Source organism: Callospermophilus lateralis, chromosome 13 (genome assembly GCF_048772815.1).
Source record: "Callospermophilus lateralis isolate mCalLat2 chromosome 13, mCalLat2.hap1, whole genome shotgun sequence".
In the NCBI taxonomy this organism is placed as follows: domain Eukaryota; kingdom Metazoa; phylum Chordata; class Mammalia; order Rodentia; family Sciuridae; genus Callospermophilus; species Callospermophilus lateralis.
Window position 1 is genome coordinate 104,671,274 of NC_135317.1, and position 17,945 is coordinate 104,689,218.

The 17,945-nt window shown below is 47.1% G+C and overlaps 1 protein-coding gene across 1 annotated transcript; it reads right to left on the bottom strand.

Moving 5' to 3' along the window:
* Positions 1–1,371: 1,371 nt before the first annotated feature.
* Fmo1 (flavin containing dimethylaniline monoxygenase 1) lies at positions 1,372–17,283 on the bottom strand. Its single transcript, XM_076831398.2, has 8 exons — positions 17,149–17,283; positions 10,438–10,626; positions 9,329–9,491; positions 6,125–6,267; positions 4,843–5,042; positions 3,003–3,358; positions 2,440–2,512; positions 1,372–2,047 (listed from the first exon to the last, which is right to left on the bottom strand). Exons 1-8 carry the CDS (start codon positions 17,278–17,280, stop codon positions 1,705–1,707), a joined length of 1,599 nt encoding a protein of 532 aa, XP_076687513.2. The 5' UTR covers positions 17,281–17,283; the 3' UTR covers positions 1,372–1,704.
* Between the last annotated feature and the right edge of the window lie 662 nt (positions 17,284–17,945).

Consider the following 17,945-nt stretch of genomic DNA (forward strand, 5'->3'; position numbering starts at 1 on the left):
ATAAGGTAGGCCTAGTATAGTCATAGTCCGGAAAAGGGAGGGGAAACAGGGGAAAGATGTATGTGTTGTGCATAGACAGGGAGCCGTGAAATCTGGGACACGGCAGGAAAGAGTGCACTGAGAGACGGGGTCCACACACGCCCACAGGGTAGTAAGTGAGAGAAACACAGGTGCTCCTGAGGGCTCTTCTGAGGTCACTGCTGAGTATTCTGAAGTAATTTGTCTTAAATGACAGAGCCCTGGATGTGAGTTCTGGAGGCTGTTGTCCCCCCCCCCCCTTACCTGTTTACTTGGACAAATCAGCTGACAGCTTTTTGTCTGAATTTTCTTACTTACTAAGTTTTGTAAGATACTTGCCTCCCCAACCCCATAATTATTATCGTGAGGACTAAAGGGGAGAATGGACGGTATTTATTAATTTTAACTGTGGCTTAGGATGTGCAACATTATAATTACCCCTTTATAGAATGCTTTTTTTAGTACTGTTGAAATAAATGAAGACAGACCTGGCTATAGCAAGATGTTCGGCCCCTGTCTCTAGTGTTTGGCATAGATTCAAAGGCAGGCAGAGGAGTTTTCATAATGAAGAACAGAGAAGGCTTCTGATGTCCCCTTCTGGAGGTTGCTGGCATGGGGTGGCTCAGCAGAAGTGAGACAGCATGTGGAACTGGTGTGGGGAGCTTATCGGGTTTTGTTTGGCTGCTCCTGCACTGGAAGTGAAGCCAGAATCAGACAGGCAGTCAGTGTAGATAGGTAAATGGAGTCAGGTCGGATCAAGGAGGCCAATTTTGACTGAGTGTGGGAAGTTGGAGACGGTCCCCTGAGGGATTAAAATGTTAATCCCTTGAGACCCTTATCAAGAGCCGGCCCCTGCCCCAACCTGCTTCCAAGGTAACCTGTCCCAGGAGTTGCCCCTCCCTATAGGGAGCTATAAGGTTGTTAATGTGTCCTGGGCTGCTCCATCCTGCCCTACCCCTTCAGCCCACCTGTCTCTCACCTTTTGGTCATCCTGAGGTGAGGTTTGTCATCCAAGCCCATTAATGAGGCCAAGGGAAGGCAAAGCCTTCTCTGACCAGCGTCACGTGTTCGTCGGCTATAGCCCTGGGGTGGGCAGGTCCGCGTTGGCAAAGCGCTGACTGGCTCTTTGCTTTTGCTCCTCTTTTCCTTTCCCTGCTAGCTCTCATTCCGAGGCTACTTGGCTGAGTTCTTTTTCTAATGGATTGCAGTGGGATTTGGTTGCAAAGGCAGTGCCCTTTGCATAAAAAAACAAAAGACCACTCAAGACCAGTTTCTAGGGTTCTTTCTTTGTCTTTATTCAGCCACATAAAAGCATCATTTGGGTGCAAAGCAGTCTTTTGTGAGGTGGGCCGGGGTTCTTGGGTGAGGTCTTTGGGAACAGATTTTGCTGGAGAGCTCTGGCTCTAGGTGTGCTGCCCAGGACAGCTCTCTTCCTAAAATGTCTCAGGTCTTCCCAGAGCCTTCAGGCACACAGAAGTCTTGGGCATCAGCCTCTAGCATTAGACATAACAGGTGGGAGAGGCTCGGGAGTATCAAGGTCTCCCCCAGAGCCAGTTGGGGAGGAGGGTGGTGGCCTTCAGTATGTAACTGTGGCTTCTAACTGTGAAGGCAGTGTTGCTGTAATGGAGGGGTCAAAAGCTGTAATATACTCTATGCATCGGAAGAGCCTTTTAGAAGATCTTTTCCTTATAGAAAAATCAGGAAAATAGCAACAAGGAAAGCCAGAAAACTAATGAGTTTAAACAGACTTTCAAAGGAAGACGGGGATTCCCGTACAGTTCGAGTTTTGGTGGCCTTGAGGGTTCGGTCCCACTGTGTCAGGATGGTGTTTCTGGCTCCTTGCCATTTTCCTGGGCCTGTCAGGCGGAACTGGTATGATGAGCAGGGACCAAAGAAGATGGCCAAGGCCAGGCGTGGGTCCGTCAGGAGCAGAGAGAAGAGGTTAGGCTTTGCATTGATATAGGTCAGGAGCTCGTCTATGTATTCGATGTAATCCGATTGTAAAGCCTTGCAGTAGTGCAAACCAAACCTTTGTAAAAGGAAGATGGTGGTGGGGGGAGACAAAAAGACAACACGATGATAACCTTAGAACACAGCTGCCGGCTCCTTCTGCCTCTTTAAACTTAGCTATCACTGTATTTGCATGGTGGGAAGAGCCCGGACACTGTGGGTGGAGTCTCCGCAGTGCTGGTTCTGCACCAGCAGCTTCCTCTGCAAGGGCCCACTGGCTTGCACCCTGGGGCTGAGGCCCCAGCAGGGTTCCCACTCGCCGGCTCCTCTTTCCTTGGCCAGCTCTTCTACTGACCCCTGAGTCTGCGATGCTCCAGAAGCTCCCCTCTTTTCCCCAGTGTAACCGCACCTCTCTGCTCTAGTTTCCCACCTCCCTGTGATTCAGAAAACGCGCCTACGCGGTGCACTCACCCACTGGACTTGTTCTGTTTCCTTTTCTCCACTTCCTCTATCCTGACGCTGGGTGGCGGCAATGTATGCAGACCTATGGATAGACAGGACCGTGCAGTTTGACTTTGGTGCCCGCTTGTGGACAGGGGAGCTTTACTCCCTTGTCCTTCATGTCCAGTGCCCTGCAACTCATCAGCTCTGGGGAAAACGTCCTCGGCCTGAGCTGATGGGGTGCTCCTGGCAGTTCTGTCTCCCTCAGAAAGCACAGGCACCCCTTCATCTCACTACTTAATGCAGCAGAACGTCACAGTGGGTTCAGACTTGTCACAATCTGTTGGCCAAACTTTTACATTTTAATTGAACCTGTCAATTCAGTCAAAATAACAGGAAGATGGACTTTATATTTTTGATACCTGGTGTATCATTTGTGCTGGTAAATGGTCCAAGTCATCCTGACAGGTTAATCCAGGGAACTATAGAATGGATCCTGCTTTTAAAGATGCTGTCATTTTAAATGGCAGCTGGTAATGGTCTCAAAACCTCCAGTGTCCAAAGGCACCTGCCCTGCTGCTTCCCACACTTACCTTTCAGGACTTGGACCACCCATCGAGCCTGTACCTCTCCTGTGGGTATCATGGAGCCGAAGGGCTTGATGAGGCCAATCACAGCCAGGGTTGGCTTTTGCAGGTGCGCAGGGAAGACGTACTTGTACAGAGATGCCTGGCCACCTTCCACTTTCACAACAGATTCATCGAGGAAGGGGAAAGCAAAGGTGTACCCAGTGGCAAAGACGATGATGTCAACGGGCTCCTCCTTTGGGGTGTTGTTAAAGAGCACGGAGTTTTCCTTCACCTCTTTTATGCTGGGCTTGATCTGCACCTTACCAGTGATGATGCAGCCCGGGAGGTCGTCGTTTATCACGGGCTCTCTTAACTGCACCCTGAACCAAAGCACAGGCAGGGGAGAGCGCTGACCAAACAGCTTCGCCTCCCTCCTCCTTCCCTAGCTCTCCAGTCGGGCCTCTCCCTGGCTGGACAAGAGGTGCCAGTCTTGGGGGAAGCTCCCTCGGTGGGAGGGGATTCAGGAACGTCCAAGGCTTACAACTGATTAGAGTTTGGGAGCCTGTGAGGAGCCAGTGCGTTCCCAGCCCCTGTTACCCTCACTGTCTTCAGTATTCAGCAATCACCTGCCATCTAGAGATTTCCCAGTGCTGAAGGGCTGGGAGGGGAGCATCTGTATCCTGGGAACACTGCTGGAAGCTCTAGCCAGAAAGCAGTTGTGTAAGGAAAACCCATGTGTTCAGAGGAAGCAGGCTGGAGCCATCTTCTATGGCTATACCTTTGAGATCGTAAGACGAGCAGTTTGTGAGTTGCTCTTGCATAAGCTGTTTTGGCTTATGGTGAATGCACAGGAAGAGATGGTGTGGTGAAATGGAGGCAATTGATGGTAATAAGGGTGGTTCCTTGTCCAACTGCTTATACCTAACAAAGCTTGGGTAAGCCATTTAGCACCTATAGGCTTTCTTCTATTCACCAACATCTATTCACGGACACTTGCCATCCTTAAGTCATTGGGTAGAATGAAGAGCATATGGCAAAGGACAACCTGCATTGAAGAGAGGAGCTACTATAGCTCTATGTATGTACTATGGTCCTGTGAACCACCATCTATGCTAGACAGAGTTTGTGGTGGAAGGAGTCCCAGCTCCTGAGATGCCTGGAGGCAGGGAGTGGAGATAAGAAATAGGTGGTGGTGGTGGTGGGGACAATAGAGAGAAGGGCATGTTGAAAGCACAGGACGGGGCTGCAGGCCCCCAATGGTGACTGGGGACCACCCATCCATGTTGGTCCAGACTGAGGTCTGGAGGGAGACCAGACAGGCTCTCCAGCTGCAGTGTCAGCTGGTAGTGGCTTTCCACTCTGTAAACCTACTGAACGCAGAAGTAAGACTTTTGGTTCTTGCTGGGGGATAAGTTGTAGGTTGTAAATGAAGAGACAGACCGACATCACGGTCATCTCTGCCATGAGAGAGGCAAGGAAGGGCAACTGCCGGATTCCGTTTTTTCCAGCATAATGAAGCAAAGCAAGTATGTTGTTTTGTGAACAAAGTCCGTTTGCTGCTGTGGAGGCCCATGTAGCTTACTGAAGCCCCAGCGCCCACTCGCTGCTCAATCAGTGCAAGTGACTGTATTTTGCTAAGCCTCCATTTCCCACAGTAATGAGGAGATGATGATAACTCCTACCTCAAAGAGCTGTTCACAGTACACCATTCACCCACTGATCACTTAGGAACAGCGAGCTACTATTATCAAGGGGATTCAAATGCAGTTTTGGTTTGTTGTCGTGTTGCTGTGACCTTGCTTGGCTTGCATATGCCACTCAGAACCCCTCTCCCTGATAGCCCTGGCAGATAGATCATATTTACCTGTCGTCTGGTGCTAAGCCGTAATTTACATGATCGAACCAGCTGTTCATCTTTCTTGCCAGCAACCAACTCGCAATTGGAGTTGGGAGAGCATTTCTGAACATGTTCTGAAATCGTGTTGTGAACACCATGTCCCACGGGTTCCCTGAGTCCGAGACTCTGCTCATCACCCATGCCCCTCCAGTGGTGCTGAGGAACACCTGGAAGCAATCAGAGATGCGAGATGGATCATGTCCTGGAAGGCACCATGTGTCTGACACCCTCGAAATGCAGACCTAACAAGATAGTCTTGGCTCTTCTAACCACTCCTTTAAAGTTATTCTAATGGGATAATATTGGAATATGTAGTGTATTAAAGCATTATTGTCTGCCAGGCTTGAGATACCTGGGGACCTCGGCGTGCCACGTGGGAAGATGCTGGGCAGGAATCGCAGGTACCTGCACTAATTCCACTTGTTTGCAATGAGAATAGGCCGTGGAAGCCATCAGGGCTGTCTGCAAAGGTGATTTCTCCACACACTACTGGTTTAACTGGCAGTAAAATTCAGTAATACAATCAGTCTTTTTTTTTTTTTTAAATCAGATTGGCTGGCTGAGTTTACCACCCAGTTCACTAAGCTCATTGTTGTATTGGTACCTATAGGACAAGTAATTTCCTGGGTAATTGTTCAAAACACACACAAAAATTGGTTAACTCATCCATTACTTTGTTAATACAAGACGACTGATTCAACAGCCACAGTGCCAGGGCTTTTGTCTGACTTTATGACACGGAGTGTAGCGTCTGGCACTGCACATGGCCGCCGAGAGCTGCAGGCCAACGCTGCTCTGACCTGCTTGTGCACGACCCTGCCTCTGTCATGACGCAGAATCAGAGGTGACCTTTCAGTGGATATGAATTATGTTAAGGGGGAGGGGCATGGACCCCATGGGGGTGGCAACAAGTAAGGAAAGATGGGGCAGGTGGGAGACCTTTGCCAGAAACAGTTGCCGGGATCTTCTGACTTCCGGGACTGGATAGAGAAGAGGTGTGTCCCAGAGCTCTTGCTGGGTGACTGGGAAATGACACGTATGACAGGTCAGAAAAGCTGGTTTTGGAGAAGAGAAGACAACTGGATTTCACAGTAAATTTATGAACACTCAATAAAAACTATGAACACTCAATAAAAATCTATTGTGTGTTAGGCTTCTGTGCTCCCTGAACATCTGTCATGGTGTCAGGCCTGAGACACGCCTCCTATGACAAAGCTCTTCACTAAGTCACATCAAGAGCGGTCGGTACCTTCTTTGCCAGGTGGCTGGCCTCCACAGCAATGTCTGTGCCGGAATTTCCCATTCCAACCACAAGGACTCTCTTATCCTTAAACATGTCTGGATATTTATACTGTCGGCTATGAAAGTACTGGCCTTTAAAAGTATGTATACCTAGAGATAAAACAAGGTCAAATAGAAGATTTATAGGGTCAGTGAATAAAGTACTAATATTTTTCGGTTGATAGAACCCTTTTGACAGATAATTCAGGTTATTTTTACTAATACATTCGAGTTTGAGGAAATCTGAAATACAAATTCAAGACTTTGTAAAATATCGTCAGGGAATGACTCCATGTTATTAGACAGACCGTGAGCGGTACCTACAAGAAGGCTAACTCCTGAGCTGAAGCATTGTGGCATAAAAATGTTTTAAGCAGGAGTCCTTACGTTTAAGGGCTGTTGGAAGTCAACGGGATGATGTTCTGTTCACTAACACCCGACTCTTACACCCAACGGACAGGAGTAGAGAATCTAAAGGGAACTGTGAACCAATGCCTCTACTCAGGGACATCCGCTGTGTGCCTGCCGCTGTGTGCCTGCCACTGTGCTAGACGAAATGGGGAAATAAGACAAATTCACCAAGATCCATGTGAGCTTGGGAGGTTCACTGGTAGTTCACCTGGGTGACTGACGGTAACTCGGCCTGAGTTTGCTGAGTCATCCAGAGAAAACTGGGTTGTGGCCAACACCAGGATTTTGGGGCTAGCTGTATCTCAGGCAGTCAGTGCCAGACTAAACTTATTGAGACATCCAGTGCAAACGGAGACTCTTTGAAAATTCTCTCAAGGCCATGTTACACAATCAGAAGTAATTTGAACTGAACAAAGAACCAGTTGATAAGATACTGAGATTCTCCTGGGGGATAAAGGTATCTGCTTGTGAGTAGTGGCCTTGTCAAGACCAGGTGACCCTGAATCCTTAGGATTCTAGCTTGAATCCTGGTTAAAATCTGACCACAGTCCAAAGCTTACAGAATATAGCCTGGATGCAAACAAGTTCAAATATTAATTCAGTACAAAAACCCAACATGAACCCCCGAGAAGGGAAAGCTGAAGAGAAATATCTCTAGTCTTTAGGTTACCTTAGATTCTCCCTAGAGTAGGCTATTTGGGTCACCAAGAGACAAAACAGACTTCATATGGCTGAGTTGCTATCTAGAGTAGGAACTCACATTAGGTGAATGTGGCTGTGTTAGTGAATACCAGACTGTATATAGCTGAGTGAATAAAAATAGTCATTTGGGGGAAATTCTGCATTTATTTTAATTTTGATATCTATTATTTTCACAAAGACTTTTTGGAATACCTCCTTTGGATTTTCCTCCAGAACTTGTGACACACTTTTAAAATGTTTTCAGTGAATTTGGATTTTTGTCAGGGTTAACAACCACCCCAGGGTGCATGTGCAGACCAGGGCGTCTGCTGTTAGAAAGGAAGGGGGCTGTAGAGATTGGAGAGCTGCATTTCAATCCCGATCACAGACTCCTGGTGCTCAAAGGCTCTGTGACAGCCATTAGCTGGGGATTTCAGATTGGTAGTGGCTGGTTAAGTCTCACAGAGCCTCCTTGCTTGATGGGTGACACATGCTACTGGGTGAGGTGATCCACGCTCCTCCGTTTGTGGAGGAAAGAAGCAGTGGGAGGTGAAAGATGATAAGCTCTAGATAGTTATGAGCTTAGAATTCATGCCTTCTGGGTCCCAAGCTCATCCTGTTCAAACTGAGCACATTTGGCCTCTGTGCGGGCAGGGTGTGCTTTATCCGACTCTGACAGGACTCCCGAGGTGGCTTCTAGGGCAGATCTAAGGCCATGGGAGGCACAGGACTTCACTGAACATGTGTATTGGTATCCCTCCAGGTCACACACAGACTAATGCCTCCACTGTCCTTCCATAAAACTGTATTCATGCCTTCGATGCAGACCACATGTGGTCGTGTCCTCTTCTATAATGCCAGCACCTTGTGTAATTCACCAAAGGTGATGAATCAGTCCAGTTTCCCCTGTGCTACGGAACTTTCTGGATTCTCTGGGTGACCCTAAGCCAGGCGCTCTTTCCTGAGAGATCAGAGGAATGTTTGCTTAGGGCTTTGCTCTGCAGGTGAGAACTCGGAGGTGTGTCGTCTTGTGGATGGAGAGCATCCATAGTTGGGTGTGTTAGAGCAAAGCCTGTTGAACACTCAGACCCTGGAACCTGAAGCACCATTTCCTGCCTGGGAAGAAGACTGAACTTGTTCTTTTTAGTCCAGTGATTCTGTTCTATGGCAGTTTTCAGGATATGCATTATCCTGATTGGACCTGACTTGAGAATTCTCTGGGGAAGATTCAGAGCCATTGGAAGAACATGAATTTATTGTTTAAGATGAGTCTTGGGATTACTCCAGACCATATTGAGATGACTTATACTGAGTTTTAACATTTTTTTTTAATATTTTTTTTTAGTTGTTGATGGACTTTTATTTTAATCATTTATTTATATGCAGTGCTGAGAATCGAACCCAGTGCCTCACACATGTGAGGCAAGCACTCCACCACTGAGCCAGAACCCCAGCCCAGGAATTTTAACATTTTAAATGCTTACTGCAGGTGAAATAAACCAAACTATTGTGTTTTCTATTCCCTTCAGTTGAAGTCCAATTGAAATTTGGCACAGATTAACATGAATTATGATTGCAAAAGCTAAATAAAGAAAGTAAGACCCAAAGGTGTCTGGACTTGTCTCCCAAGGTTCATTTCTCTGTTGACTATTTATTGATCCACTTCCATAAACCCCTAATCTAGCTAATTGCTGTGGCTCATATAAAACAAACAAAAAATGGAATTGCTGTTTCCTCTATTCACAGGTTGACCTTTGTGGCCTCTAAGCTCAGCTCTGGCACTGTGCAGATGCTGCTGAGGTAAGCAGCTTGTTCAAAGTGGCCCATGTTGCCGGGTATCACTTAAGGAGGAACAGGGAACCCCAGTGACATAAAGCTGCTCTCTAAGTTACCCGTCATTCTCTTCCATACTCATTGGTTGTTTGGAAAAATGGGCTAGTTAGAAGAAGTGCCAATTACGAAAACTGTTCCCTCACAGGTATTTACTGGAGGAGCCATAGGGATGCATCCCCAGACCAATCAAGTATCAGCATGGGTCCCATGAAACCATTTAAGGTCATGCAGAACGCGCTGTGTGTACCTGGAAAGGAGTCCAGTGGCAAGTACGGGGTGGTGAGATAACCAGTGCAGACCATGACCGCATCAAAGGTGGCAGAGCTTTGCTTCCCTTCATGCATGGTGACCACCTCCCACTGGCCAGAGACGGCAAAATCTGGGCGTTTTGTTACACTGCAGACTGTGGTCTGAAAAAAGAATCACAGACGTGATTAGCAGTTGTCAAGGTGCCCTTAGTGACTTGCTGGCTAATGTGCCAGTGGACATTTCAAAAGTTCTAGAACAAAGACCAAACAGAATTAATAAGCACCTCATTCAAATCAAATCAGGCTCTCAGACTAACCATGATTTCTGCTGGAAATACTCTAAGCTTGGGGTCGTGGAAGGGTAGCCAAAGATTTTAAGGGACTTGCTCAAATTCTCACAGCAAGTGATAGAACAAAGATTATACGGAAGGTACCAGATGTCTCTTGATTTTTGTTTCTGTGGTGCAATGTTCTATGTCTCAGAGCCCTAACAATAGTTCCTTTAATAGAGAAGACATAAGTTTGGTCCCAAGTACCTTAGCTTATGGAAAGTTTTATAGAATATGTTGCTGAAATTTTTCCTGATCTAAAGAGCTTTTGGAAATTGCTAAGCTTATGGCCTGAACATTTGGGAGTGGCATAAATTCAAACAGCTTATTTTTTTGTTCTCATTGAGTACATACATGTACGTGAGTATTAGAATTCAGGAAGTTTATTTATTTACTTGCAGTACCAGGGACTGAACGCAGAGTCTTGTGCATGCTGGGCAACTGACTTGGCCTTCAGCTCCAGGAAATAAATTCATAGTAAACCTAATATAAGTCAGATTTAAAAGCAAAAAAAAAAAATGCACTAACAAGGATACTTTGTTTTTTATTCTATTCAATTTTCAAGGAAGATGGGCTTCTCAGGTCTTCCTAGGTTCATATTATTCAATATGCCTATTGAGTTTCTACATTTGTATTATCAACTCTGTCTTTTAGAAAAGGTGTCTTTGAGCTTGCCAGTTCAGCTCTTCTTTACAGAATCCAGAGCTATGCTATAGAGAAGTAATAGAAAATAGGCAGGAGAACACTTTCTGACTACTAACTGAAGTTTTGTGTCTTACCTTGAATTGAATGCATTCCAGAAGGTTGAACTGGTTTGCATACATTTTGAGATATTGTAGGAAATGAGAATTTGGCACATAGTTTGGATAATCTTCTGGGAAGGGAAAATCCGAGTAACAAGACATCTCCTTGCTGCTGTTGGAAACCACAGACTTGTAGAGGCTGGCTCTACCCTCTTCAACATGTTCCTGTAGAAACAGTGCTCATGGGTGAGCAGGCATGTGCGTGCGCTCACACATACACACACACATTCACAATGGATGTAAACCTTTTAGAAATCTCAACATTGACCAAGCTTAAGGTGAACCAGATGACGCATGATGCCTGCCACCTTTCTAATAGGATTTGCTGTTCTGCATCTAGGAGATGACATTCGTCCCCAGTATAAATCACATGATCAGAATTATTCTTTCATTCATCACATGCTAACAAATAAATCCAGGATAAACTTACCTGTTCAAATTCATGCAGTATCACTGCAAAGAACAGGAGAATGGAGAAACAGATGAGAGCCTGGAAGCAGTTTCTGGACAATGAACAATTGTTAGCTACTTTGGTTTCATAGAGTATTCTTGAAATGATTGTACAGATTATGAAGGTTTTGTATCCAAAGTTAAGGGATGTGGATTTTTATGGAAAGGTCATGTAATCCACTGAAAGTTTTAAACATGGAAGTGATTCATATTAAATTTTGGAAAAGCTATTCTGGATCTACAAAAGATGGATTAGAGAGACCTGGAATAAAAGGAAGAGGGCCAGCTAAGAGCCTAAAACACAAATATGTGATTGCTAGTGAGGACCTGAATAGAGGTGGTGGCTGTTGCCACCCAGAAAGCTGGCATTTGTGACCAGTGGTAGGTAGAAGGCAAAGGATGCCGGGACAGTTGGATTTAGGGGCTCCAGTAGAACAGCCAAAGGTTTCCAGATTGAACAACTGTGTGGATGGCACATTCTGACCAGTTTTCTACCCTCCGTTTTGACTGGAGTAACAAGTAAACATCAGCATCTCATAAGACTGCCCCAAGAAGTTTCGTGATATCTTTATGCTGCATCTGTCTTTGGATGTGGAGGATTGCGCTTCTGATTTCAGCGGGAAGGTCCCTGTATTTCAATGTCATTTGCTATCTTGGATTTGTATAGTTTCTTTTTCCAGTGAAATCGAAATTATTTTATTTACATAAGTAAGTGAACATGGACCTCACATACGTAGAGAGCTTACTGTTGCCTCTATAAGGTAGAAACCTAGACCTGCATGAAATGTGCAGTAATCATAGAGACTAAAAAGCAATGATAAATACCTCTGTGGTTTAAACCAACATTACTGATCTCATCAGTTGATTGGACTTTTTTAAAATAACCTGCTTATCTATGACTCCATATCTGACAGCTTCATTGATCTAGAACAAAGCTAGAAATCTGGAGGCTGAAAGGCCTCTGAGAAGGTGACTCTAAATCTTGCTGTGTTATCTCACTGGAATACCTACAGCAGCACTAATCAAGTGTCGTGTGTTGGAGGTGCCAGTATGAACTGGTGGTCACCAGTCTGTGACAAGATACATGCAGAAATTGAGAGTAAGCATTCAGAACCGTTTACAGCAATAATGGGACACTATTCAGCATCCAAGTTCATGCAGAACTCTTTGTGGCACAGGACGTAGAGGGGCCTCATTTCCTGGTTTCCTTTGAGTTGCGTGGAGTCTAGCCTGTGCTCTAGTCGCAGGCCTAGAACTGCAGCAGAAATGTGTGGTGTTCAAGTCTCGTTGGACACTGTCATACCTAAGTGCATAAAATCTGGAATCGTTTCATTTCACTGAAAAAAATAAAAACCCCTTATCTTTAAATATAAACTTACAGAATGAATTATTTGAACTGGCTCCTGAGAAAGGACAGAAGATTGATTTTTAAAAACAGCACTATTTGCTTCACTTCGCATAGCAGTTTTATTTTATTTTATTTTTTAAAGAATTCCTTGCACTTGCTGAGACGGTGTTAAAACCTCTTCCTCATTCTAGTCAGCACACTCCTGAGCCTTGTTTTCCTGCTCTGAGCACTGTTAGGCAACACTTAGTGTAGATTTACATTGTTCCACTGAAAGATTATCTCCATCCATCCAATTCAGATTAGGTACCTTGATAAGAAGAAGCAAGATCCTCATATCAAAAAAAAACCTTAAATAACTGTGTATTCAAAGTGTGTCTGCAGGTATTTAATATGGAAAAATGCTGTTTCATACCAAGTGTTTTGTTTGGCTGAAAGGTGCAAGTGTTAATAGTGGCTGTCTGTGTTAATTACCTATGTGCACAGAGAACAACGTGTCCTTTTTTGTCATTATTTTCTGTGTTTAGTGATACTTATGAAAATTAATCTTATGACTTTTGACTCAGTACAAATTTTGAATTCATTGTTTCTCATCCATTTTTGTTGTGTATTTTTCATTTTTTTCTAAAAATTTGTTTCTATTACATTTGACAAATAATAGCCTATAGTTAATTGGAAATGAAGAAAACCCGGTTGTTCTCTCCAGTTTGAGAAGCACAGCTATCCATCCCAGTGCCTTTGAATGTTGCTAAGAGTTGCCTGGAAGAATCTTACTAATGTGTGGATTATGACTCAGTAGGACTGGGTGAGCCTGAGAGTCTGCATTTTAACAGTTTGCAAAACATAGTCCCATCTTTGAGTTACATCCTGCTGGCCCATGGACCACGCCTTGAGTAAAAGGCTTTACAACAGCTTCGAGCAGCAGGAATGCAGAGGGGGCCACATATGTGGCTTTAAATTCTCTAGTGGCCACAGTTTTTCAAAAAGTAAAAAGAAACAAGTGGATTAATTTTTAAAGTATATTTTACTTGACTCAATATATTTAAAATATTATGATTTTAAGATGCAATCAACATAAGACTATTATTGAAGGGTTTCACATTCTTCTTCTCAGACTGCCTTCAAGATATGATGTGTGTTTTCTACATATGCAAACAAATGCTCAATTTTCACTAGAAAAAGTGGACTCACCCATGTTGATCCAAGTATACTTAGAAGTTCTACAATAACTGAACTGAGCTTAAAATCGAAATCAGTTGAGATAAAAAATTCAGTTCCTTCGTCATACCAGGCACATTTCAAGTGCTCCATGGCTCTGTGTGGCCAGTGGCCACCGCATTCTAGAGCCTAGTTTGAGAACATCCTTCGACATGAAGGTGGGCATTAGAACCACACGTGAAGTTGGTTTGCTTTAATCTAAATGGTAATCGGGGACAGGAATAAGAAGAGTAGCCCTCAAGATCTATAAGATGAGCACACACCCAGGGGGGAAGCTGCAGAGGGGGAGAAAACGTGCATCATAAACATGGTGGAGTCGACTAGCGCAGGGCCAACGTCCCCTCACACTTCTCTGGCCCCCAAGCCACAGAGTAAATACCTTATTGTTAATGCTGGCAGTTTTTGGTTAACAATGATACAAGGCTCACACACTCACACACACTCACCCCCCCCCCCACACACACACACTCACACTCTAACACACGGAAAGTTTACGGAGGCTGAGTTACATGATGTGCTTTGTGAAGATTTACATAAGAGTATTTCAAAATTGAAAGCATTTGTAACGGCTTGTTTCAGCATCAGAGAGTAAAGGGGACCTGCTGGAGCTGGATACGCAGGAACCTTGTATTTTATGAGATCTTAAAGCAAATGGAAATAAAAAAATGAAACAAATGAAAACAGAAGAGAGAGCCCCCTCTTTGCATAACTTAGAAGGTAACGAGAAGAAGGCAGAGAAGAAGGCTTGGCGGAACACTGGAGCCTGTGGTGAGATAATGTATCACAGATGCAGCCACCCAGGAGCGGTGGAGGGAGAAATTTAGCCCTCAGGGTGGAATCCAAGAACAGCTCAGCTTCCCTCTTGCCTCCCACTGGCTGTTTTTCCTGGAAAAGCCCAAGTCTGGGGTATTGGGCACAGGAACAGCCAGCAGGGTCACGTCCCTTGTCAGTGCAGGAGGCTCATGGTGTGTTCGAGCTGGAAAGCACCTTCAAGAACATCTACTCTGGGCATTTTCAAAGTACTATAAGGGTTCTCCCAGAGACTTGTATATCAAGAGAAGGCTGCTAAATGAAGGTCGGGTGGATTTTCCTACTTCCCAAGCTTCTGATGATTCAGCACCGTCCTTTTTTCAAACTGCTCCCACGGGTTCATTTTATAAGTGAGGTGACAGGCGGAACGACTTGGTGGCCGGGTGGCATTTACCTTGCCCACTACTGCACCGTCCTCTGATGTCCTACCACGTTCCCCGCAGCGTCTCTCCGCCAGCTCCTCTATTTCCCCAGTCCTTCAGCTCCACTTGCCACCCCTGCACCCTCCTCGCCCCCTGCCGCTGAGGCCGAGGCCCTGGGGTGCTGTTCCTGCGCCCACCTTCCCTTTCCCTCAGCGCCGGCCTCTCCGCCTCTCCGGGTACAGTCCCGCTGCTCTTGTCTGCCAGGGGCTTGTCCCAGCCTGGACTGGTGTCCAGTGGTCAGTGGCTTCCTGCTGCCCCTAGATCCTCTCTTCACCTACAGACCTCTCTGGGTCTTCCTATCGCACACACAACACAACTCATCAAGAACAACTGCAAGAACAACCACGACTGGTGATCTTGTTCAAGCTGCTTTTCAAGTTGAACTTGAACTTCTGGCCCAGACATTCAGCCACCCTCTTCCTTCCCATGATTCCTGTAAAACCAAAAGGCTTTTTAATTTCCTGAACACACCTGGCACTTTTCTCTTTGCTGGTCCCTCCCTGGCACCTTCTGTCCAGCCTCTTCTGCCTGTTGAAATCCTTCAAGGTCGTCTCTGAAGTCCCTCTCTTCCACGAACCTCCCCTGGCTTCCAGAGTCTTCCCCCATGTGACCACCCAGGCGCCATCTCTGACTTGCAAGATGCGGGCTTCTCCCATCTGCCTGACGGCTCCCTGCACAGGCGGACCCGTCTCATTTCTGGGTCCCCCTGCATGGGTGTTTGATCTGCACAAGTCACACAGCCAGTTGGCCTCAGCTGGATGGAGACCTGTTTCTCTTGATTCTTAGATGAGTGAGTTTTAGTGTAAAGAATTAGGGGTCTGCTAAATAAGGAGAATTTTTTGTTGTTGTTTTTTGTATACAGGGGATTGAACTCAGGGGCTCTCCACCACTGAGCCAGCATCCCCAGCCTTATTATGTATTTTATTTTAGAGACAGAATCTCACTGAGTTGCTTAGTGCCTCGCCATTGCTGAGGCTGGCTTTGATCTCGAAATACTCCTGTCTCAGTCTCCTGAGCCCCTGGGATTACAGGTATATGTCACCGCTCGCTCCCTGCTTAGGGAGCATTTTGTCATCCCAAGAGGCTAAGTGCAGCTTTTAGTCTTTGGACTCGCTTTTTGCCTTGACTGAGATCACCTTAGCCAAATAACTCTGCTAATTGGGCAGTTTTATCTTTCAGGAAACTCCCAGCTCTGACTGGTTGTGTTTGTCTGGAATACCTGAAGGAATCTGAGACTTATTAGAGGAAAGGTTGACTGCTTGATTAGTACTGTCCTCAGTAGACACAGGGTGGGGAGAGTGTGGCTCTGTCATCCTGGTGGACCATATGCAGTTTGAATTATGGGGACAGATGTGCTCCGTTGCATCTGTTTTTGGAGAGCCTGCGCCTCTCAGTGATCACATACGGCGGCTGGGCGCATTCTCAGATGCACACTTCTGCGTGCGAGCCACGCTGGCCTGTGATGGCAGACTGTGCCCAAACCAGCAGCCGTAGCCTCTCTGAAGCTTCGCTCACTGAATTATAAAATTATTGACTCTGATTCCAAATTCTGCAGTGCTATAATGAAGGAACGCTAAGTTTTTTCCCTTGAGCCTCTAAGAAGCTCTGAGGCCATTGGACACCTTGTTGTCACGATTCCTGACAATGTTCCTCTTCACAGTTTTAAAACTCATAGGAAATATTTTTGCTCTGCAGAGGCCAAAACAGGAGTTTTGGGGAGCTCTGCTGTAGCGCCCCACAGCCGAGCACTGGGGCTCCACAACGCTGTCTGCCTGGGTTAGGTTTCAGTGGCCGGAAGCAGGGCTGCTGGGCGCCCCCTGGGCTCCAGGCCAGTTAGGTGAGAGTTCTAGTCCCCTCTCCAATGCAGCCTGAAACCCTGTTAAGGTTTTAGAATATGGCTTCTCTTTTCCTCGGGGAACCAAAAAGACTCCAAATTCACCTTCTTTGTTTCTGATTGCTCCCGGCTGGCTTGGGATTGCTTGGGCCCAGGACCTTGACCTGGGACTCATCCTGCACTGAGCCCTGGCCACTGTGATGCAGGTGTGCGTAAAGCGGGGGTCTTGCAGGCAGAGGCTGGAGTTCCTGCTGTTACCCCCACGCTGCAGGCTCTGGGCTGCCTAGACCCTGGCTCTGCGCCTGCTCCCCATCCTGGGCTTGCCCGGTCACCCCATGCCTTCCACACTCTGTGGCTTGCTGACATCTCCTCCCCCTCCCCCTGGTGCAGTCGTAGGCTGCAGGCTGCGGCACACCTCCCTCCCGCCCTCCGCCCTCCGCCGAGCCCATTTCTATCTTTGACACTTTCAGCGCCCCTCCTGCCCCCCCCTCCCCATCCCGCAGACATTGGCCTTTCCCCGGGGCCACCAGCCCTTGTGAAAGAAACACGGTCTCCTGTTACACCGCTCAAGCCACCCCCGACAGACAGAAGCGCAGAACCCCACTCACCGTGAACCTCCACAGCCCCCCGATGTCCTCGCTCCTCTCGAAGCAGGTGGGCTGCAGCCCCTCCTCCAGGCAGCACTTGACCGAGGCCAGGCCACTGACGCCGGCTCCCACGACCGCCACTCGCTTGGCCATGATCTCCTGAGTGGGAAAAGGCAGCGGAGCTGAGACTGGATCCACAGAAGCCCCACCCCACCCTTGGCAGCCCCGACAACCAGGAAACGCATCTGAGGATTAGGGAGGTTTCTCAGTTTGAGTCCTCTGTGGCCGCCTCTGGCGTGTGGGAGCGGGACCTGTGGGTCGCTGGCTAACTGTGCTGGGTTCTTTCCTCCCCTCGGCTGGAGCTGCGCCTGAGGCTTGTGTCCCTTGGCAGAGGGTGTGGCAGAAGGTGACAGCAGACGCTTGCATTCTGGACCTGCTGCCCCAGCCTCCCCTCTCCAGGAGAGTGGAGCAGGCAGCAGGTCAGCGTTCCCTTCTTCCCACTGTGGGTGACACAGCAGCCGGCTGGGGGGTTCACTGTGCGTGACACTGAGGTGCCACACAGCAGCTGGCTGGGTGGGGTTGGGACCACACGGGTGCCACACCCACTGCCCCGTGCCCAGTGCTGGCACTTGCCAGGGCCCCAGCTGTGCCGCTGGCTTGGGCTTCTTTCCCTAGTCCCCCGTGCATGACCACTAGTGCAAGACAGAGCGTGGCTGACTGTGAGGACGTGTGGTGGAAAGGCAGGCACGGAAGGGCACCCCTCCTACTGCGGTCGGACAGTAGTTCACCTCTGGACGCATGTATTGCAGTCACCATCA

Excerpts from the sequence above, each read along its gene's own strand:
- Fmo1 (XM_076831398.2), bottom strand. The coding sequence starts at position 17,280 with ATGGCCAAGCGAGTGGCGGTCGTGGGAGCCGGCGTCAGTGGCCTGGCC. Across the intron at positions 10,627-17,148 it reads GGGGGCTGTGGAGGTTCACG|GAACATGTTGAAGAGGGTAG; the intron begins GTGAGTGGGGTT and ends CTGTTTCTACAG. Across the intron at positions 5,043-6,124 it reads CCAGCCACCTGGCAAAGAAG|GTGTTCCTCAGCACCACTGG; the intron begins GTACCGACCGCT and ends GATTGCTTCCAG.